Source organism: Oratosquilla oratoria, chromosome 3, assembly GCF_046742065.1.
Source record: "Oratosquilla oratoria isolate Oo_2021 chromosome 3, ASM4674206v1, whole genome shotgun sequence".
Classification (NCBI taxonomy): domain Eukaryota; kingdom Metazoa; phylum Arthropoda; class Malacostraca; order Stomatopoda; family Squillidae; genus Oratosquilla; species Oratosquilla oratoria.
In genome coordinates, this window is record NC_134779.1 from 89,421,247 (window position 1) to 89,445,178 (window position 23,932).

Below are 23,932 nucleotides of genomic sequence, written 5' to 3' on the forward strand. Positions count from 1 at the left end.
TTGGGTGCAAATGTGGCAGGAAAAGGTGGAGTGAAGGTGGAGGTAGAATGTAGATTGAGAGAAGCAAGTAAATGCCTTGGTGGATTGAAGAGTGTAATGAGGAATAGACTTTTGGGAATGGATGCTAAGAGGAGACTGTATGAAGGAGTGATTGAGCCAACAGCACTGTATGGGGCAGAAACATGGAACATAAGAGAAGAAGAGAGGAGTTGGAATGTGTTTGAGATGAGGTGTCTGAGAAGTATGATGGGGGTTACTAGGCTAGATAGAGTGAGAAACGAGGAGGTGAGGAGAAGAACGGGGGTGGAAAGGAAGTTGGGAGATAGGGTTGATGAAAGAGTATTAGGATGGTTTGGACACATGGAAAGAATGAGTGAAGAAAGACTAGTAAAAGAGGTATGGAAGGCAGATGTGGAGGGAGTGAACATGAGGGGACGTCCTAGGATCAGGTGGATGGATGGGGTGAAGGGGGCTTTGGGGAAGAGGGGAATGTCTGTTGAAGAACAGGAGAGGACAGAAGACGGGTGAATGGAGAATGGTTGTATATGGATGATATTGTGATGCATTTGGTGGAATGGGTGGGGGGATGGGGGGTGAGGTAGTATGTGTGAGCAAAATTTGACGCAGCCCAAAGGAATTTCTCCCCGTCTTCTCCTTTTATGCATGGGGGGACGGAGAGGGGGGGTCGCCGATTTAATGAAGCGGCCTTGCTGTGGATGTGCTGTGTCTTGCGACACTGCTTCTGACCCAGGGCAGTGGACAAGGTGCAGGGATGACCCGTCATCCAGGAGGTGCTAAGATAAGAGGGAGGGTGGAGAGGGTGTGTAGTGTATTCAGGGATAGAATGGGTGGGAATGATTTTATGCCTTTTCCTTTTTGGCTACCTCCCTAGTAAGGGGGAAAAAGCCTTGGTATATGTATGTATAATGGCAACGTGTATGTAGTGTTGTTTGAGGAAGTGTTCGAGTTTGAGTTTTGTGTTGATGCCATCAATGTTGTGTTGTAATATGTTGATGTGTGCTCTGCATGTGTTGTATGTTGCCTTCTGGGGTTGGGGTGTTGATGGGGAAGGTATAGGATCTGGGTTAGAGGGAGAGAAAGGTGTGATTCTGGACAAAGGAGGGTGAGGATTGATTGAGGACAAGGGCAGGGGGAAACTGGGTGTGGGTAAGAGGGCTGTGGTTGGTAAGATGGGAGTGAGGTTATTGGAGGGCAAGTAGAACATGTCCAATTGTTTATGTATTCGTTTGTGTTTGCAAGTGTTGTGTAAGTGAAGTGGGCCCAGTTTTTGCATATGTTGCATTGAACTGAGCTCTTTGCTCAAAGTGATGGGTTTGGAGCATGTTGGGCATGTGTATGTTGTGGTGGTCCCAGGATTGCTCCCTACATCTCTGGCTAATAGTAGAAGAGGGATGAATGCCGGAAAAACACTCCACAGTGCAGAAAAAATGTAACAGTGCATGTTGTGAAAGGAATGTGGTACTTGCCCAGGCAACTGAAGCCCCTACTGGGGACAGGTGCCACCTGCGTAGCACCAGTGGACAGGGATGTTTTCTGCTGTTTGGCCCCCAACTCTTGGGGTTGGGGGGTGGTCCCACGACCGGACTGGAAATCATCTGTTGATCCATGGGCTGCAAGATGGAGGTGGTGTTAGGTGGAAGATACTGAACTTTTATGAATTTAAATTCATCTAGGATATCATCTTCAAGGTTAGGAGTGTGACCAGGAGCATTGTTAAGGACGAGGAGGGCCTTGAGAGGAAGATTGTTCTCCAGAAGGTAATGTTTCACTGTTGGACTGAAGAGAAGGTTGACCCACTCGGTGAAGAATTGCTTGGTGACCCAGACCTTAATGTTTGCCCTCCACATGACCTGCAACTTCATCAGAATTTCATGCGACTCGAACACTTGTGGGTTTTTGGAGTGGTAGACAAGGAGCGGCTTAATCTTTAAGTCTCCACTTGCATTGACACAATGCAAGAGTTAGCCTATCTTTCATAGGATTGTGGCTTGGCATTTTCTTCTCAGCAGTAATGTAGGTTCTGGGCATCCCCCCCCCCCAAAAAAAGGCCAGTTTCATTGCAGTTGAATAACTACTGTGCGATATATCCCTCAGCTGCAATGAGCTGACAAAATTCATGCACAAATTCCTTAGTGGCCTTTGTGTCAGAATCCGCTGCTTCTCCATGTCTGATGACGCTATGAACACCAGTCCTCTTCTTGAACTTAACGAACCAGCCCCGACTGGCCTTAAATGTGTCTGCTGATGTTTTCTCCATTGATATCCCATACTGCGTTTGTGCTTTCTTGCAGCAGATGGTCTCCATAATCATATCCCCTGCAAGTTGCTTCTTATTGATCTACAATTGAAGCAATTTTTCCATCTCTTTGTGAACAGATGTGCATTGTTTGGATAGCCTGGAGACACCCTTTGCTGTTCTAACACCATGGATAACTTTTTTTTTTTCAGGATGATGCAGATCATCGATGTGCTTCGGTTGTATTGACATGCTATGTCCACTACATGCACTACTCTCTCATGTTTTTCAATGATTTCCTTCAGTTCTATTGTAATCAGCTTTTTCTTCACAGCACTGTCCATTGCACTAATTTTCACAGGACCCATGGCTAACACAGCTAATTATTACAGAATACATATACCAAAGGCTTTTTCCACCTTTATAAGGGAGGTAGCCAAAAAACAAAGGCATAAAAACCACTCCCACCCAGTCCATCCCTAACATACTCCACTCCCCTCCACCCTCTTCTCTCCCTCTTATCTTGGCACCTCCTGGATGACGGGTCATCCCTGCATCTCGCCCACTGCCCTGGGTCAGAAGCAGTGTCACAGGACACAGCATATCCATAGCAAGGCCACTTCATTAAATCAGCAACCCCCCCCCTCCATCCCCTCATGCAGAAAAGAAGATGGAGATAAATCCCTTTGGTCTGTGTCAATTTATTTCACTCCCTCCCTCACCCACCCATCCCCCACCCAGTCCACCTCATGCATCACAGCATCATCCATACACAGCCATTCTCCATTTACCCCTATCTTCAGTCCTCTCCTGTCCTTCCTCAGCAGACATTCCCCTCTTTCCCAATGTCCCTTTTACCCTATCCATCTCATCTTAGGTCAACCCCTCACATTCACAAAAACATAAAACTAAAAGAAACATTGGAAAAACACAACAGAGGTCCAGCCACAATGAGATCAACATGTGTACTAAGTGAACAGAGGAGTGTGTGAGCTCAATGCTGACTAGCGGTTGCTAGTATGAAACTCGCTCATACTGCGGATTTCCACTCATACTACAAAAAAAAAAAAAAAAGAAAAAAAAAAGAATGCCTGAGCCTTAGCTTGAACAGCAAATTACTTGGACAATGGGGCACTCATACTGCAAGGTTCTTCTGTATTCTTTTTTAGTACTGGGTGACCATAGTGTCACTCTGTACTCCAATTTTGGCCCTATCAGAATGACTAATATTTTCTTAACCATTTCTTCATCCAGTAAGTAAAAGACACATTTATTGATCTTAGCAAGTTGTAGGCTTCTTCAGCAATTTTGTTTATCAGGGGACATATCCTTTGTGATGATTACTCCTAGGTCTTCGTCAGATACCACTTTTTTTTTTTTTTTTTTTTTTCTCCAAATTCTAATGTGCTACATTTCGTATTGTTCATTGTGTATGGTGTTATCCATGATTGTCTTGATCTGTATTTTGTATGTTTTTTTTTTAGCTATTGTATTGATCTGTATAATGTGTAAATTTTGTTTAGTCATTGTTCCCAGACATCCAGCAGTTGTTCTCTTTACAGGCACCAGTACTTATATATATTCATGTATTGTTTTATATATATATATATATATATATATATATAATTATATATATATATACATATACATATACATATGTATTTATATATATATATATATATATATATATATATATGTATATATATATATATATATATATATATATATATATATAGACATACAGTACTCATCAAAAGTATGCAACCCCTACTCCCTGCAGCTGCTTACTCATGACAAAAATAGGAAGGTATTTTCTGAGGTGAATTTATGTAGATAGAATATATCTGGCAACTCCCTGCTGTCACGCTGGTCCAACAGAGTGGAATGTGAGGGAGAATTCAGCCAGTCGCTCCCACATTGCTGTGGAAAGAGCATTTACAAATAACCCCTCTCTTCACGATCTTACCTTTTTTCACACTGGTTTTCTTCATTTCCATAGGGTCTGTATCGATACCATGGCCCCTACAAGAAAATTAAAGATATAATTGCCCAATTCATTGGATTAAAGAAGGCAGACCATGGGACTAAAGAAATCAGTGAAATGTTGAAGGTAGCCAAGCCCAAAGTCAAGTAATACATAGCACAATTTTGGGAGTGAAGAGATCTGGAGATATCATCCTAGAAACCTAGGATAGGGCATCCTAAGAAGACTTTTCCAATGATTTTGAATATCATAAAATATACTTTAGAGTCGAATCCACTAGCAAAAGCAAAATCTCTGAGGGAGAAGTCTCCTTAGGATCCCCAATACAAAGTTACTGGAATGGTATCTCCAGCCATCTTCCATCCTGAAATCACACTGTGTATCTCTTGACTTTGGACTTAGCCACCTTCAACATTCACTGATTTCTTTAGTTACATGGCCTGCCTTCTTTAATCCAATGATTTGGGCAATTACCCTAGGGAACTGAAGAAAAATAGCGTGAAAAAGGCAAGGTCCTGAATAGAGGGGTTATCCGCAAATGCTCTAACCACAGCAGTTTGGGAGTGACTGGCTAGGTTCTCCCTCATGGTCCACTCTGCTGGCCCAGTATGACAGCAGGGTGTTGCCAGATACATTCTATCTACATAATTCCACCTTAGAAAATGCCTTTTTTTCAACATAAATATGTGGATGCAAAGGGTAGGGGTTGCATACTTTTGGAGAGTACTATATATGTGTATATATATATATATATATATATATATACACATATATATATATATACACATATATATATTCCATATGTACATGTCAAGTATTTATCTATGCTCTCTTGTATAATGTATGTTCATGTAAAATTTTCTCCACATTTTTGCATGTATATATATAAACATGGTGTGTGTGGAGTCAGTTGTGTATGTTTCGAATTTTTTCATACCTTGATCATGCATTTTTCTTGTTTTCTTGTTGGGGTAACCAAGTGGTGGTAGTCAAGCAATGTGATGGTGTGGTATGTTGTAGCATTGTACAATTGTGTTGTGTATTATACTTACATATTGCTCAGTTCGGAGTTGTATATTTTCTCCATTGTGTTATTAATTAGCATAGGTTTTGTTGGACAATTTCATTATTATTGATTGTATTGTCTATTTATTGTACAGAGTGTAACTTTGTGTACAAGCATGTTGGGAGGAACCAAGCTTTCATCCTGATGCATGATGGGTTTTTCCACCAATCCAGGGCTTGGAGCATTAGTCTTGCTTGTAGCCTGCAAGGTGTAACACACTCTTACATTATTCCAGTGTATATTGTTTATGGTGGCTGAGTACATGTTTCAAATTATCTCTGATACTTTCATTGCCACTTACAACAGTCTGGATCAGAAGCATTGCAGCAAGACACAGCACATCCATAGCAGGGCTGCTTCACTTACACAGCAACCCCCTTCTGTGTCCCTTTATATGGAAAAGGGAGAAGATAAGGAGAAATCAATTCAGGCTGCATCAAAACGTCAACACACAACCATACTCCACTTACCTCTATCCCTTGCCTTCTTCCTTTGCTCAACAGACAGTCCCCTCATGTTCAGTGCTTCTTTCACTGCATCCCTCCATCACATCTCACAAGTTTGCTCCATCCACCTCTGCTTTCTTTGCCTCCCCATACTGGGGTATTGACTGCATGTTATTGTACAGTATTATTTGCACTGTAGAATGCAGCCAATGCTGTAGGGACTGTTTTGGAGCACCCTTATGGATTAGAGCCACACATCATTTTGTCTGTGTTAGAGTAATATCTTTACTCTGAGGAATAATGCTACACTTGTACTATGGCTCTCCCCCATTATGCTGTTTCCTATTAAAACTGGTCTGAACCATTTTGAGTATACATACATATACCAATGGCTTTTTCTCCCTTACAAAGGAGGTACCCAAAAAATTAAAGCATAAAATCCACTCCCATTCCATCCCACATTCTTTGCTCCCATTCCCCTCTCTCCCTCTTATCTTGGCAACTGGATAGCTGGTCATCCTCACATCTCTCCCACTGCCCTAAGTCAGAAGCAATGTAGCAAGACACAGCACATCTACAGCAAGGCCACTTGCTTTAATCAGTGACCCCTCCTCTCCATCCCCTCATCACAACATCATCCATTCTTCACTCACCCCTATCTCCTGTCTTCTCCCTTCTTTCCTCAACAGACATTCCCCTGTTTTTCAGTGCCCCTTCTACCCCATCCATCCATCTCATCCTTGGTTGCCCATTTGTGTTCATATCTTCCACCTCTAATTCCACACCTCTTTTACTAATCTTTCTTCATCATTCTTTCCATGAAACCATCCCAGTATTCCATCATCAACCCTATCTCCTAACTCCCTTTCCAGTCCTGCACTCCTTACCTTATTCCTCACTCTATCCAACCTAGTAACATCTATACTTCTCAGGCATTTCATCTCAAACACATTCAAACGTCTCTCTTCCTCTCTTATGTTCCGTGTTTCTGCCCCATACATTGCTGTTGGCACAATCACTCCTTAACCCCTTCCACACACAGCGCCTCAGGCTACCCCAGGACTGTAATACCACCTGCCCACCCATCTCCCACACACAACTGCATGCTATAATATCTCTTTGCTATATCACTTTTTATTTGGTTATTTCTTTATAATTATAACAGAGAAAATCAAATATGGGTACTCACCAAGAAGACTTCTTTTGTATCATGTAGTTGTTCAGATTACCCATAATAATCCATTGACTCTCCTCTTCCTAGTCTCCACAAAATAAGCATCAGCTCGTGCATTCATCCATAAACAAAGCTTACCAATCACCTATCCATAAAGTATGAGAAAACTTCACGTGGGTAAGTAAATGTGGGAATGTGGCAGATTCACCTGAGAATGCTGGGGCAAGGGTAGGCTGGACATCATCGAAAAGGTCAGCCATAAGGCCCCAACCAGCCTCCACTATAGGTTCACTTTCTTGAATAATTCTGTATCACTGTCGTCAGTAAACTCACGTTCATCACTCGCATACTCATCAGAAGAACCTGGCACATATTCTGAGCCCGATCCCAAAAGCTCATCACTCGACATTATGATACAAAATGCGTGAAAATGTTCACAAAGTTTCACAGACAAATTCAAAATGGCACAAAACAGGGCAAAAAAATGTGTGGCAATCCTATTAGCACGCCAGCCACAACAAGACTGAGACAAACTTGTGTAGTCCTTAGACTCAGATTGGCTGACATATAAAGTGGGCAGTCTTGGAAAGTCCCCGTACCCTATAATAGCACTTACAAGCAGCTACTCAACTGTATACAAGCTTTAAATCACACCAGACTAAAAGCTGCAAAAAATTACTTACACCCAGACGGGATACAAAGGATTACAAAGGCGGAGCATGCAGACAGGAGACCTTTTGGTCCATATCTAGGTTGGATGTGAACAAATCATAATAATAATGAATTAATAAATAAAAACTATGATAATGTAAATAACAAATAAAATACATAAATGCATAGGTATAGTTTAATAAACAAACAGGTAAATAGTAAATAATAATAAATTGACATATAACTAATAATAAATGAGAATCAAACAGACAAATGATAAAAAACAAAAACAAATAATATAAAATAAATTATAATCATTACAGCATCTTGCCTAGGTGTTTATCTAAATGATTCTTAAAGCTTTGAACTGAATTCCATTCATTAACTACATGGTTGGCAAAGTTGTTTCTACCCACTTCCAAATTGAATCTATTTCCGAACAGTTTGAGACCATCGTTTCTTGTCTGATTCTCATTCAATGTGAAAATTTTGTAACTTTTGATGTCAATTCCCTTTAGAATTTTAAAGACCTGTATCAAGTCACCTCTGAGTCTACGCTTTTTTAGGGAAAACAGATTCATATGTTTTAGTCAATTTTCATATGATTTATTTTTGATATTTGGAATCAGTTTTGTGGCTCGCCATTGTACTTTTTCCAGTCTGTCAATGTCTTTAATGAGATTTGGTGAATATGGAAACGGCATATTCCAAATGTGGACGAACTAATGATTTATATAGCTTGTTAATGAGTGATGGACTTTTGAAGTCAAAAGATCGCGCAATCAGTCCTAGAATCTTACTTGCTTTCTCAGATGCTTGGATGATTTGAGGTCATTACTGATAATTGCGCCAAAATCTTTTTCACTATTCACTTTTGTTAACGAATTTCCAAATAACTTGTAATCATACTTACTGTTATTTTACCTATGTGCATTACCTTGCATTTACTTGTGTTAAATTTCATTAGCCACTTTTCAGACCATTGCTGTAATTTATCTAAATCTTCTTGAATATCTAATTGGTTTAACCACTTCAGTACGGGACTTAAATCTCGCGGGCAGCAGCCAATGCCAGCCGTATGACGTGTCGTAATAATACTCGCATCATAAAATATAGTCACCGCTTATATCGATCGTTCTCTCTTTCACCCGCGAATTTTGAAAACCACAGAGAATGGGATTCAGGGCACATTTGGGAGAATGTAAAAACACAGGGGCGACTACAATAGATATAATCAAGACGCCGATATGGCAGCGTCGCGAATCCACTTGCTCCTCATGACGCCTACGTGTGCGGCACCGTATGGAAGGGGTTAAGTGATCATTTGCCATTCTGCACAGTTTTTTTATCATCAAACTTGGAAACAGTAGATTTTAGTCCATGGTCTATATCATTTATATATACTATGAATAGAAGTGGCCCAAGAACGGAACCCTGAGGAACTCCACTTGTAACATTTTTCCATCAAGAAGTTTTCCATTTAAAACAACTCTCAGTTTTCGATCATTCAACCAATTACTAGTCCAACTTAATAGGCTACCACTTACTCTGTGTGAAGCTAATTTAGTAAGTAGTCTTTCATGGGGGACGGTATCAAAAGCTTTTGCAAAGTCTAAATATATTAAATCTATATTGTTTCTTTTGTCATAATTCGAGATAACTGTGTTGTAGTATTCGAGTAAGTTAGTTACGCAAGAACGTTTCTGTCTGAAACCATGCTGGCTATCATTTATCGAACGGTTACTTTCTAAATGATGTTCGATAGCATCTCTGATGATAGTTTCCATTATTTTTCCTACAATTGAAGTCAAACTTATAGGCCTATAGTTATTTGGTTTCTTTTTGTCACCTTTTTTGAAAATGGGAGTAACGTTAGCTAGCTTCCATTCTCTTGGGACATCTCCGGATATGATGGATTTCTTGAAAATAATTTCTAATGGAACAACAATTTCATTTTTCATTTCCTTTAAGATTCTTGGATGCCAACCGTCAGGCCCTGGTGTTTTATTAACTGAGTTTGTCTATACACCTTTTAACCCCTTCCATACGGTGCCGCACACGTAGGCGTCATGAGGAGCAAGTGGATTCGCGACGCTGCCATATCGGCGTCTTGATTATATTTATTGTAGTCGCCCCTGTGTTTTTACATTCTCCCAAATGCGCCCTTAATCCCATTCTCTGTGGTTTTCAAAATTCGCGGGTGAAAGAGAGAACGATCGATATAAGCGGCGACTATATATTTTATGATGCGAATATTATTTCGTTACGTCGTACGGCTGGCATTGGCTGCTGCCCGCGAGATTTAAGTCCCGTATTGAAGTGGTTAATCTTTTCTTTTGTTATATTTACTGTAGTAAGTTTACCCTAGATTTTTCACAGGTTTCAGTTTGGAGTTCACTTTGAGGTGTTTCATTTATGAATACCGAGCTAAAATAATTGTTTAAAATATTACACATTCCTTCATTTGAATATTCAAGTTGACCGTCACCAGATAATAGTGGACCAATGTGATTCCTAAAAACCTTTTTATCTCTAATATAACTATAGAATTCTTTTGGATTCTCTTTGGATGTATCAGCGATATTCATTTTGTATTGTCATTTTCTTTTCTTTTTCTTTTTTTAAATCTGCATTGATACATAACTTTTATAGTCATTAGATGCACCCGAGCACTTATATTTCTTATAAGCCTGTCTCTTTTTAGCAATACTTTTTTCAGTTTCTTTGTCGAGCCACTTTGGGCGAGCCTGATTTGGGGGACGTCTGTCCTTAGAAGGAATTTAAGTATGAATCATCTTAGCATATTTTTAAATATTTCCCACATCTGATCTACAGGTCTTTTGCTTAATTTTGCCTCCCAATCTGACATTGACATTCTGACCGGCATCACTTCCTAAAATGATATTTTGTCCTCCTACCGTGATATTTTCTCCCAGTATCATTACATCCTATCGTGATATTTTGTCCACTATCATTACATCCCATTGTGATCTTTTGTCCTCCATTGTCATTACATCCCATTATGACATTTTGTCCTTTGACGTTACATCCTAATGTAACATTTCGTCCTCTACCAACATTATATCCTAAAATTATATTTTGTCTTATACTGGCATATTGTTCTACATTAATGCTATACTCTACTCTGTTTTCCCATGTACACTCTATTTCCCCTTCCCTTTGGGCTTCTATCCCAAAAAAGGAACTAGCTCATTACAAACTCTCACAATGAGGTTTGTAAGAACATCTGCTGCGGGTAAGGTGGATCCCATCAGAAGCGTAAAGGTCATGATTGTTTATACGTATAGAATGCAATATCCTGTACCTATGTACATGATAGTGCGAAAGGGGTTAATTGAGGCTAAATGTGAAAATGAAAAGGTGAAAAACAATGATAGCACCAATAGTGAGAATTTAAGAAAAGGTAAATCACAAAATAAAGGCAATGTCTGAAAGAATTGAAGAAAACTTAGGTGAGGAAAATTTGCAGAAGATTAAGAAATGGAGTGAAAATGGAGAAAATGAAGAGATAGCTTTAAAAAAAAAATAGTACAACAAATGCAGGAGAATGCAAAGGACAATTATTCAAGTAATCAAAGAAAAAGCAAATTGGGTCAGAGATACAGTAGATAGAAAAAAAGTTTATTGTGGTGTATATGGATTAAAGGGAAAACATGGTTTGGTTAGGTACTTTAGGGAAAAAGCAGAAAAAGAAATTGTAAAAAGAATTCTAAAAGTACAAGACAATAACCAAGAAATAGAAAAAAATAGAAGTATATACAGTCGTACCTCGGTACTCGACCGCCTCTATACTCGACCAAATCGGTGCTCGACCAAAAAATTCGAGTAGAAAATGCATCGGACCTCGAACAGATTTTCGGTACTCGACTAGCTCGAACAGCGGGTAAGCGTCAGTTCGACTCAGACCGCCAGCGGAGTAAGACGTACGCAGTTTGTTCGAGTATTTCTTCCCAGATTTAAACTTTTTCGTGTTGCTCTAGCCCTTAATAATGGGTCCAAAGAAAGACAGTGATAAGGGGAAAATTGGTTTCGGTGTTCGAACAAATCGGTGCTCGACCACCACCTCAGAACGGATTATGGTCGAGTACCGAGGTACGACTGTATAATGGGAAAATATTCTAAAGAAAGAAATTGACCTCTAAAGATAAAATTAAGATCACTAATGGTAGCAGAAGACATACTGGCAAAATCAGCTAAGTTAGCAAAGAGTGAACATTACAACAATATATGGATAAAAAGAGAAATGAATGTTGAGGAAAGAGAAAGAGAGAAGACACTAAGAGGTGCAGCTAAAGAAAAAATGCGAAGAGAACAGAGACTGGAATCAAGGAGTTCTATTGGAGTGTCTTAGACATGAGGCTGAGAAAATCGTACACCTAGGTAAGCGAAACGAAAGTAACAGAAAACAAGATGGAGAAGGAAAAAAATTAAAAGTGGCTTGTACTAACATAGACGGATTGATCTCAGGATCAAGTAAACTAAATGATTCCCTGTCAGAAGAAAAACCAAATATAATGGGAAATGTGGAGATGAAATTAAGGGGTCCACTACCACCAAATAGTTTGGACATGGGTTATATAATTATTGGACTAAAAACAGAAACAAATAGGGCAGTGTGGAAATGATCATGATAAAGGTTGAATACAGCAAGATGAGAATTACAAAGTTTGTGGTGATTTATGTGCCCCCAAAAAACGGGCTCTTTGAAAGAGGGAGAGCATTCAAAAGTGTTAAGAAGGTACAAGGCATTTATTAAACGAGATGCTGAAGGATGGAGGTAACCTGGTACTTTTGGGAGATTTTAACTGCAAGGAAATGAATGTTGAGGAAAGAGAAAGAGAGAAGACACTAAGAGCTGAAGCTAGAGAAAAAATGTGAGGAGAATGGAGACTGAAAGCAAGGAGTTCGATTGGAGAGTCTTAGACATGAGAAATTGTGGATAAAATTGAATACAAGACACCATTTGGGAAGAATGACTACATGCTAATAGAGGTTAAACTAAAGGAGGTAATATATATGGATAGAAATGAGAAATACAGAAAAGGAAGACTGATGTACAACAAAACGGACTTTGGAATACTTAAGAATTTTTCTTTTTTTAATGCAAATTGGGAAAAATTCTACAATGAAGAGAGATAAGTGGAAGAGAAATTAATTATTTTGATGGAAATTTATAATGAAGGAGTGGATGAATATGTGCCAAGACAGAAACAGGAAAAGGTGTATACTAAGTGCTGGTTCAACTGAAGATGCAGTGAGGCGAAAGACAGAAGAAATAAAGCTTGGAAAAGGTGGGGAAAAAACCTGGAAAGTGGCAAATATATATCAACCATAGAAATGAATATGTAAAAATGTGCAGAGAGGAAAAAGGAAACTATGAAAGACATCATAAAAAAATATAAAGATCAACCCAAACTATTCTATAGATATGTGAATGGTAAACTTAAAAATAAACAGGAAATGGTGAAACTATGCCACAGAAATATAGAATATACAGAAGATTTAGAAATGGCTGAAGTCATGAACAACCACTTCAAGTCTGTTTTCACTAGAGAAAAAATACAGCATTGGGATGAAGGAAGCAGTGTTATCCCCCCCCATGAGGCATACATACATACACACATATACCAAAGGCTTTTTCCCCCTAACACGGGGGGGTAGCCAAAAAGAAAAAGGCATAGAAGTCACGGGTAGGGGTTGTGTAGATAAGATTTCTGTGGTAAGAGAGATATGTGAACAAGCTATAAGAAAAGGTAAGGATGTCTTTTGGGCTTTTTATGAATCTGGAAAAGGCTTACGACAGGGTAGACAGGAAGGCACTGTGGGAGGTACTGCAGATATATGGGATAGGAGGAAAGCTGTTAAGAGCATTCAAGAGTTTTTTCTATAGTAGTAGAGCTTGTGTTAGGATTAGAAATGGAGAGAGTGAATGGTTTGAGGTAAAGGTGGGACTTTGTCAGGAATGTGTTATGTTGCCCTGGCTGTTCAATCTATACATGGATTGGGTGGTGTGAGAGGTGAATGCAACGATAGTGGGTCAGGGATTGGAGATGGTTAAAGAAAATGGAGAAAAGTGGGAAATATGCCAGTTGTTTGCTGACGACACTGTGTTTGTAGCAGGATCAGAGGAGGGATTGAGGAAGTTAGTGACAGAGTTTGGGAGAGTGTGTGAAAGAAGGAAGCTGAAGATAAATGTGGGTAAAAGTAAGATTGGGAGTATTAAGGGAGAGAGACTGGAGGAAGTGGATAGTTGTAGATAATTGGGTGTGAATGTGGTAGGGAAGGGAGGAATGGGGGTGGAGATAGAGTGTAGATTGAGAGAAGTGAGTAAATGCCTTGGTGGTTAAAAAGTGTAATGAGAAATAGACATCAGGGAATGAATTCTAAGAGATTATATGAATGAGTGATTGTGCCAACAGCACTGTATGGGGCAGAAACATGGAACATAAGAAAGGAAGAGTGGAGGAGATTTGATATGAGATGAAATGTCTGAGAAGTATGATAGGGGTTACTAGGCTAAATAGAGTGAGAAATGAGGTGAGGAGGAGAACAGGGGTGGAAAGGGAGTTAGGAGATAGGGTTGATGAAAGAATATTAGGATGGTTTGGACACATGGAAAGAATGCGTGAAGAAAGATTAGTAAAAGATGTGTGGAATGTGTGAATATGAGGGGGTGTCCTAGGATGAGATGGATGGATAGGGTAAAAGGGGCATTACAAAAGAGAGGAATGTCTGTTGAGGAAGGACGAGAGAGGTCATAAGATAGGGGTGAATGGAGAAGGGTTGTGTATGGATGATGCTTTGCTGCATGAGGGGGAGTGGGTGAGGGATGTGTGGTGAGGAAGTATGTATGAGAAATGATTTGACGCAGCCCGAAGGGATTTCTCTCTATCTTCTCCTTTTCTACATGAGGGGACAGAGAGGGGGGGTTGCCAAATTAATAAAGAGGTCTTGCTGTGGATGTGCTGTGTCTTGCGAAACTGCTTCTGACCCAGGGCAGTGGACAGGATGCAGGGATGACTTGTCATCCAGGAGGTGCCAAGATGAGAGGGAGGGTGGAGGGGAGTGGAATATGTATAGGATGGAATGGGTGGGAGTGGTTTCTTTGCCTTTTTCTTTTTGGCAACCTCCTTAACCCCTTGAGTACCAGATGTGTGTTTTGTGACACCTGCATGTCACGGCTGAGTGCACCCTCCAGGAACCGAGCGTGCTCCCCGTGACACGCACGTGTCACAGTTATAAGCTGAGTGTATTGAGGGCTCTCAAGGACTCGGTTTCTGGGTTATTTCTACCCACGTGGTGGCAAGTGTCTGTGTTTACAAACATAAGGCTCCAGCCATTCGTGGGATGGTTTGAAACGTTTGTTTACGTAAGGGTGATGGGTTGGTAACGAAGGGGTTAAGGGGGAAAAAAGTCTTTGGTATGTATATATATATATATATATATATATATATATATATATATGTGTGTGTGTGTGTGTAACAAAAGGACCAATTTTATGCATTTCTAAGCATCTTTGTGGCATAATTTTTTCATGTATGCAAGATAGAGCAACAAATTAGGTACCAAATGAATGAGCAGGATCTACTCTACATATATCAACCATTTAATAGATAAGAAATTGTTGAAAATCTTTACTTTTTTACTAACCTGGAGACAAGGTTTTTGCATGGAGGAAGATAGAGCAACAGAATAGTTATCAAATTAAAAAAAATTTAATGCTCTTTTGAATGTGTACAATATAATTAACATTGTACAGAAAATGGCATGTTATTTATAATTACAGAAATATAACAAACTTCCATACATTTGACATGTACAATATGGAAAGTGTAATTTTGTAACAAGTCAACTGAAACTACCAAAATTATCATGGTTATATGTATCAAAATAATGTTACACAGTCATTTGTTAAGTGTTTGCTTCTTAAAGCTTTCGAAGCACTGTTGTATGCCACAGCATGGAAGATATATTCCCTCTGCTTGGGATCTGTGGTGATGACATTTGCAAAATCACTCATCCTCCATGCTCAGCGATGTCATTCACTCTGAGGTTTCTCACATATTCTAAGGTTTTCTTTTAGTCCTCTGGCCATGATTCAACCCAATTCAGAAGCCAGTCAGGTCCAATGCTGAAGATGTCTAGCAGAAGGTGGGATTCCAGACCAATGAAATCTAATGTGGTCTTGGCTGTCACCTTCTGAAACACAGGTTTTCCCCTAATGAAGCTGTCTGGCTTCTGAGTGGCATGCAGCTGAGTAGCAATATTGTGTTTCGGCTTGTCACTCAGTTTGCTGCTAAAGAGTGCAAATGCGGCTTCTTGTGTCAAGTACCACTTGTGATTTTCCATCTAATGAAGAACTGCTTCAGCAACCTCTGGGTCTGATCTCTTTTACCTCAACATGTCTTGGATTAGCTGAAGATCATTCACAGGAGCATCTGCAGCAGATGTTAGACATCATTCACATTGGTGTGTAGAACAGCGCCAGGAAGATGTTGAGTCGTTCCAGCTTTGCAAGTCTCTTCATCATACTCAAGCTGGTCACAAAACAGCATCATCTTCATGGAATACAAGTTCCTGGCCATCCATCTGGCCTGGTGAATGGCCCCTGGTTGACTCCAGTGAATCCCACAGGGAGGTGCCTCTAAGAATAATCACAGTGAGCTCAGCCATTTCCTTGTAGTCAGCTCTTGTTCTGCTGGAGCTGCAAAAGAATAGAATGTGGTAATCATGTAAAACTGCAAAATAATACAATGTGGTAAACCTGTAAAACTTCCAGTTTGTTGTGATATTCAAAAGCATGATTAGTAAAAATATGAAAGTATGATTACCTTGTTCTTGCCTTTGCAGTTGCCTCTCAGTCTGGCCTACTTGTTGCTGGGATCTTGTCTCAAAGATCTTGTCATGACCCAACATGCAACTCTGGTCCTGGTAGAACCTCATGTCCTCATCTTTCTTCTCCCTGGATAAGTCTGTTGCTCTCTATATCATGGACAGCATCTGGAGCTATGTTGAACAGGCTGCCCAGTTCAAAGACAAATGCACTCCTCATTCCTCCAGGGTCACTTGTTCTTCCTTTGCTCTTCATCAGTGCTCTGTGTTTGTCATGGAGTTTCATGAAGAGCTTCATGCAGTTCTGACGCTCATCATCTTGATCCTAGCCATCTGCCAATATGGGATGATAGATTCAACAGTTTCATAGGGAAGGTCTTGAATCATGGGTTTCCCTGTATTTTCTGGTAAACTTTGGAGGTAAAGGAAGTACTGGAATGCTTATCTGTAGGTGGGAAGCTGAGAACCACTGATGCAAGCTGAAGGGTATCCGACTAGGAAAGTTTCAGTGAGAGATCTGGTGGACACCTGACTTGGTGCTTGCTTGTGAACAGCAGGTGGAGGTTCTGAGACATCAACTGTGTGTCCTTGTAGCTCCTTGCTTAATGCCATTGTGAAGTATCTTATAGATAGTTTTCTGGATTTGGATCAAGTTTCTGTGTTGGCCGTGGTTTTTTACTTTTCAGTATTGCCCAACATCATTAACAGGCTTCTGTAAATATGAAATTAAATGCTGAAATTATGTAAGAGTTTTGGTCTAAATTCACCTAAAATTTAAACATCCATACAAAAAACCATGCCCCCAGGGTAGTAAAAAAGTCCAGATTTTCATCAATTTCATATCTTTTCAAATTCATGGGAAAATTAATCAATTCTAATGGTTGCTGTATGTACAGTAGAGTAGATTCTGTTTTTTCATTTGGTACCTAATTTGTTGTTTTATCTTGGATAGATCAAAATTACACCACAAAATATGGTTAGAAATGCCTCAAAATTGGCCCTTTTGGTAAAATAGCAAAAAAATTCAGCCTCCATGCAGTAATGTTTCCATACATCCTAGATAAAAATTTGTGTAATTTTTGGCATTTTCAGGTCAAAAAGCATGGGAAAAAGTAATGTATGAAAATATGAAAAAGTTGTTTTTTGAACAGGTCTGTACTACACTCACACTTGTCCCCTTTTCTTTCCCATGTAAAGTGGAACTATATAGTACTACCTCTCATTAACGGACTAAAAGGGGTGTAACTGTCTGTTGATGTGAATAATCTGTTGATTTGGAGTGGTTTTTGGGTGGCATAGTGATTGCATGCACCAAACAACAGCACCAAAAACACCGAAAACACCGCAAACATAGCTAATTAACATCCGTTAACGAGAGGTCTCACTGTACAGGTACTCCTCCAGTTCTCTGGCACTCTACCCTCTTTTAGACAAACATTAAACAAGCTCACCAGCCACTCCACCATCACTGTACCTCCCTTTTGTAGACACTCCACATGACATCCATCCAGCCCAGGTGCCTTACCTGCTCTCATCATTTTAATAATTGCTTTCACCCCATCTTTTCTTATTTTTCCTCCATTTTCTTCATTCATTACTGTCATTTTCTTAGTGCTTCCCACTGCAACTACCTTTCCCTTCCTATCCTTCACTATGGTAGGTTAGCCAAGCATGGGTGTGTAGGCTGACAAAAACACTGTTGGTGTTTCTTGCTTTTATTATGTGTGTGTGCACGGAGGCAAAAATATCTAACTATAATTCACTTGTTAGCGAGAGCAAGGTAAGGAGATGGTACTCACTGTGTGGGTTATGTCGAAGAAGTGTGTCGCCACTTGGGTCGCGAGGTCTGAGCGCTATGCCCAAAAGCCATGTGGAAATCTGCAGCCAATCGCAGTCGCTACGGGTCGTGCGCAAATTGACCTGCGCCAATCACACTCTGACCCGGCGACGCGACCTGGCTTGAGGGCATGGCCAGCTGCTCAGGACGCGCGACCTGAGGTCGGCGCGTCCGACCTGTGGCACAAAGACACCAAGCAAAATCTCACGACATCACATTTAGCAACTCCCTAAAATACTCTGCTAATTTTCCTCTTACTGCTGTCTCCTCCATTATCATATCTCCATCGGAGCATCTTACCTTTTCTTCTCTACTTAATTTGCGTCCTCTTCCTCTTTAAATTTCTTTCCAAAACATCTTTTTACTACTTTCAAAATTTTCTGTCAATCTCTTACCCCATTTCACACCCACTCTCCAGTTTGCCTCCTTTATCTTATGCTTTATTTCTCTTTTCTTGTTACCTCTTGTATGATTCTCTTGTTTTATTCTGTAACTAATCTTTGAATGCTTGCTTTTTCTCTTCTACAATCTTCTTTGCTTCATGATTCTACCCTCACTACCCTTCCATTTCCTCCCATCCACCTTGTTCCACACACAAATTTTGCACACCTTGTGACCTCTTCCTTTAACCATCCCCATTCCTCCTTCACTCCCTCCTACTCCTCTCTCAGCTTCTTGTACTCCTTTCTTATTTAAGCAGTTTACTCAAAGAACCTCCCTACCTTCTGTCCTTTTCCTCTTTCTCCATCTATCCACCACCCACAACTTACCTTCCACCAGAAAATGATCTGATATTCCCCCACTCTCTCCCCTTAGAACAAAATTCTTCCTACTCTTCTCCTGGTTACCATTATGTAGTCCATTAAAGACCTATCTACCACCTTTCCAACCAACACCCTCTCCCATATGTACTTATGCTTGACTTTCTTCCTAAACAATGTATTTGCTATCATCAACTCTCCAGACACATTACCATCAGCTCTCCATTTTTATTTTTTCCTGGAACTCCACACTTTCCTACCACACCATCTATTGGTTTATTTGTGACTCTAGCATTAAGGCCTCCCAGTACCACTACATTGACATTTCTCCCTAAACCCTATGCACTCTTTTAAAGAACCAAACATTAGGGTTCTGGTTTGAAAACTCCCAGACCTTCATATGCCTTAGCTTTTATTTAGGAATACCCCCTTTTTTTTTCAACTCAAGTGGGAAAACTCAGTGGGAGTATTCTTCACCACTACAGGGTTTGGCAAAAAAAGGAAATGAACATTCAGAGAAGTGGTACAGGACAGTTTTAAGAATGAGGGACATTATAATGGAGGGGCAGTCACAGTATAATAAAGTATCATCTTTTGTCTATGAATAGAGATTTCCTCCACAGACAAAATGATGTGTGGCTGTGGTCCGTAGGGGCACCCAATATATCCTAAAGTATGCTTCTGAGCAGCTTTTAACTCCACAATAACATGCAGCCAATACTTCAGATGGGGTACTTTTACTTCTGCCACCAATAACATGGGATGGAGAGAAGGGATTAGGTATCCTGCACTCTGTAAAATTATCCTATGAGAAGTCAGTACATAAAAGAGTCCAGGAGCAGATTTCCAACCAGAACCAGATTTGGGTCATTTGATTACTTAAACCTGTATTGAAATAATTTTACTTGTATTTCTTTATATATACACTATGATATATATATATATATATATTTTTAATACTTTTTTCACTACAGTTCTGGGAAGGAGTTTGTCAAGTTTGTTAATCTGCTCATGAATGACACAACATTTCTTCTAGATGAGTCATTAGATGCCTTAAAGGTAGGTGTACTTTATGTATCAGTTGATGAACATAGGTTAGTTTGGAAGGTACCTAATAAAATTTAACCTAAATGTAAAGTTATACTTTATTCAGTCCATGTGCAGTGTGATATTTGAACAACACAGTAACTTGAAAATACACAACCAGCAGAAATCTTGAGTGATGTAATGACTGTGACAACATTTTGGTGTCAGACTAGCAGGGTTGGATCAAATATTTTTTTAAGTGGTCACCCACAATTACTGTTTAAGTTATGTAAAATTACAAAAACTTTAACTTCCAAATAATAAAATAAAATTGCAAATATAAATACCTACATAGTGGAAAATGGCATCATGGTATTTTTGTTCAAAATGGGCAGGAAGAGTTGCATATTGGAGTGTTCAGCTTTGTAAAGTAATAACGCAAAAAACAATCTGAAGAAATATAAATTAGAAATACTGCCCCGCTGTCAGCCCTGTTATATGGTCTCTCCAAATCCATAAAAAGCCAAAAGATATATGTACATACATATACATATACCAAGGCTTCTTCTCCCTTACAAAGGAGGTAGCCAAAAAAGAAAGGCATAAAATCATTCCCACCCATTCCATCCCTAAATACACTCCACACCCTCTCCACCCTCCCTCTTATCTTAGCACCTCCTGGATGACGGGTCATCCCTGCACCTTGTCCACTGCCCTGGGTCAGAAGCAGTGTCGCAAGACACAGCACATCCACAGCAAGGCCGCTTCATTAAATCGGCAACCCCCTCTCTCCGTCCCCCCATGCATAAAAGGAGAAGACAGGGAGAAATCCCTTCGGGCTGTGTCAAATTTTGCTGACACATACTACCTCATCCCCCATCCCCCCACCCATTCCATCTCATGCATCACATCATCATCCATATACAACCATTCTCCATTCACCCCTGTCTTCTGTCCTCTCCCGTCCTTCCTCAACAGACATTCCCCTTTTCCCCAAAGCCCCCTTCACCCCATCCATCCATCTCATCCTAGGATGTCCCCTCATGTTCACTACCTCCACATCTGCTTTCCATACCTCTTTTACTAGTCTTTCTTCACTCATTCTTTCCATGTGTCCAAAACATCCTAATACTCTTTCATCAACCCTATCTCCCAACTTCCTTTCCACCCCTGTTCTCCTCCTCACCTCATTTCTCACTCTATCCAGCCTAGTAACCCCCATCATACTTCTCAGGCACCTCATCTCAAACACATTCAAACTCCTTCTCTCTTATGTTCCATGTTTCTGCCCCATACAGTGCTGTTGGCACAATCACTCCTTCATATAGTCTCCTCTTAGCATCCATTCCCAAATGTCTATTTCTCATTACACTCTTCAATCCACCAAGGCATTTACTTGCTTCTCTCAATCTACATTCTACCTCCACCTTCACTCCACCTTTTCCTGCCACATTTGCACCCAAATATCTAAAACTATCCACTTCCTCTTTGTTGCCGCTCTTTGGATTCTTTCTAATTTCTTTGCGTTTTTCTTTGTGCTAGGTGCCCACATTGATATAGCATATTCTAATTTCGGTCTTATCAATGTAACAATTTCTTAACCATCTCCTCATCCATGTAGTCGAAGGCCACTTTCATTGATCTTAATAAATTGTAGGTCTCTCCGAATAACTTGTTTACATGTTTGTCGAGTGTCAAGTCAATTGAGATGATTACACGTAGGTCCCTCTCTGAGTTTACTTTCTTTACTACCTTGTTTCCCGTCGTATATTTTCCTGAAACTCTATTTTTGTCTTTTCCAAATTCCATTATGCTACATTTCTTGATGTTGAAATTCATCTCATATTTCTGGCTCCATTCCCATACTTTATGCAGGTCATCTTGTAGCAATCTGGAATCTTCTTCTGCCTTCACTCTCTTGAGTAATTTAACATCGTCGGCAAAAAAATTCATGTACCAATTTACACCATCGTCCATATCATTTATGTATGTGGCAAACATTAAGGGAGCCAAAACAGAGCCTTGTGGGATGCCAATTTTTTTATCTTCCCATTTCGAATTTTGTCTCTAAGTACCACTCTCATTTTTCTCCCGGTTAAGAAGTCCTTCATCCATTCCAACAGTTTGCCATGAATTCCTCCTTTTTTTTCTTTTTTTTTCAATTTTGCTTATTAATTTTTTGTGTGGTACCTTGTCAAAAGCTTTCTGCAAATCCAGGAAGGCACAGTCTGCCCATCTATCTCTTTCATGTATTATCCCAATTAGTCTGGAGTAAAAGCAGATTAGATTTGTGGTCCACGATCTTCCACTTCTAAAACCAAATTGTTTGAGGTTTATTATTTTGTTTTCCAAATGTTTGGCATCTATGTACTCTTTATCTCCTTCACACAATTTAACTATATCATGCTTGTCTTTTAGTTTGTCATATACATACTGTATCTGTAAAAGATTTTTGGTTGATCCTTACATTTGTTTATAATATCCCTTTCATATTCTTTTTTTTTTCTTTTTCTTTCCTGCGTATGTTTACATATTCATTTCTAAATTTTTTATGTTTGCCATTTGGATGTTTTTCTATCTTCCATTTTTTTCACGCTTTATCTCTGTTGGCTTTAGCCTCACTACATCTTTTGTTAAACCAACATTTTATATAAATTTCCTTTTGTTTCTTTTTTGGTACATATTTGTTAACTCTTTATAATTTTCTTTAAATATGTTCCATTTGTCTTTCATGTTTGTTTCCTCTTTTGAGAACCTATATCAATTTGCGTTTTGGAAGAATTTCCTTAACCTCTTCACTATGGGGCACATCGCACGTCTGGCAGCATTAGCTGCCCGACGTGCGATGTTGCGTCATAATAATCGCATTATAAAAAATAAAGTCAGTGCTCAATCATTCGTTCTCTTTCACCTGTGTATTTTGATAACCTTAGAAAATTGATGAAGCCAGTTTAGAGAGAATGGAGATTACGTAGGTACGATTACAATAAATATAATCAAGATGCCGACATCGGCATCATCGAGTACCCACTTGCTCCTCATACCGCCTACGTAGGCGTCACCGTATGGAAGTGGTTAACTTTACAAAGTCCATTTTGTTGTACATAAATTTTCCTTCTCTATGTTTATCATTTCTGTCTATATTGTTTTGTTCTTTTAATTCAAACTCTATTAGTATATGGTCACTCTTTCCAATTGGTGTTTTATACTCCATTCTGTTTACAATGTCTGGTTCAGAAGTTAATATTAGGTTTAGTTTTGATGGTTCCTCATTAAGGGGGTACGCGACACCTAGGGGTCATTTTCTAAACTATTTAGAGTAAAGAGCTGAAACTTCTCAGGTAAATAGGTATCCATGTTGCCTACATTTTAGGTGAAACAGAATGATGTATGTACTCATGTACACATGTACATATACCAGTAGTGACATTTAACCACTTCACTCCGGACTTAAATCTCGCGGGCAGCAGCCAATGCCAGCCGTACGACGTGTTGTAATAATACTCGCATCATAAAATATAGTCACCGCTTATATCGATCGTTCTCTCTTTCATCCGCGAATTTTGAAAACCACAGAGAATGGGATTCAGGGCACATTTGGGAGAATGTAAAAACACAGGGGCGACTACAATAAATATAATCAAGACGCCGATATGGCAGCGTCGCGAATCCACTTGCTCCTCATGACGCCTATGTGTGCGGCACCGTATGGAAGGGGTTAAAATTGCACAGCATCATAATACGTGGACCAATTTGTTTTATATTTTGGCTATGATTAGTCAGTAGGCACACCTAGGGCCGGTCATTGAGTAATTGAACAGTTTCCTTTATACTTTTGCATACAGGCATTTCAATTTTAATGTCCGGCAAAAATCGT

The 23,932-nt window shown here is 39.7% G+C and overlaps 1 protein-coding gene across 5 annotated transcripts in view; it reads left to right on the top strand.

Annotated features, from left to right (window-relative positions):
• Ube4B (Ubiquitination factor E4B) overlaps positions 1 to 23,932 on the top strand; it is a 679,226-nt gene that overhangs the window by 515,892 nt on the left and 139,402 nt on the right. For all 5 annotated transcript variants that reach the window (XM_076183024.1, XM_076183023.1, XM_076183022.1 and 2 more), the window contains one exon: positions 20,004 to 20,088. In XM_076183024.1, the coding sequence (XP_076039139.1) occupies positions 20,004 to 20,088 (85 nt within the window). The remainder of the gene's footprint in view (positions 1 to 20,003; positions 20,089 to 23,932) is intronic.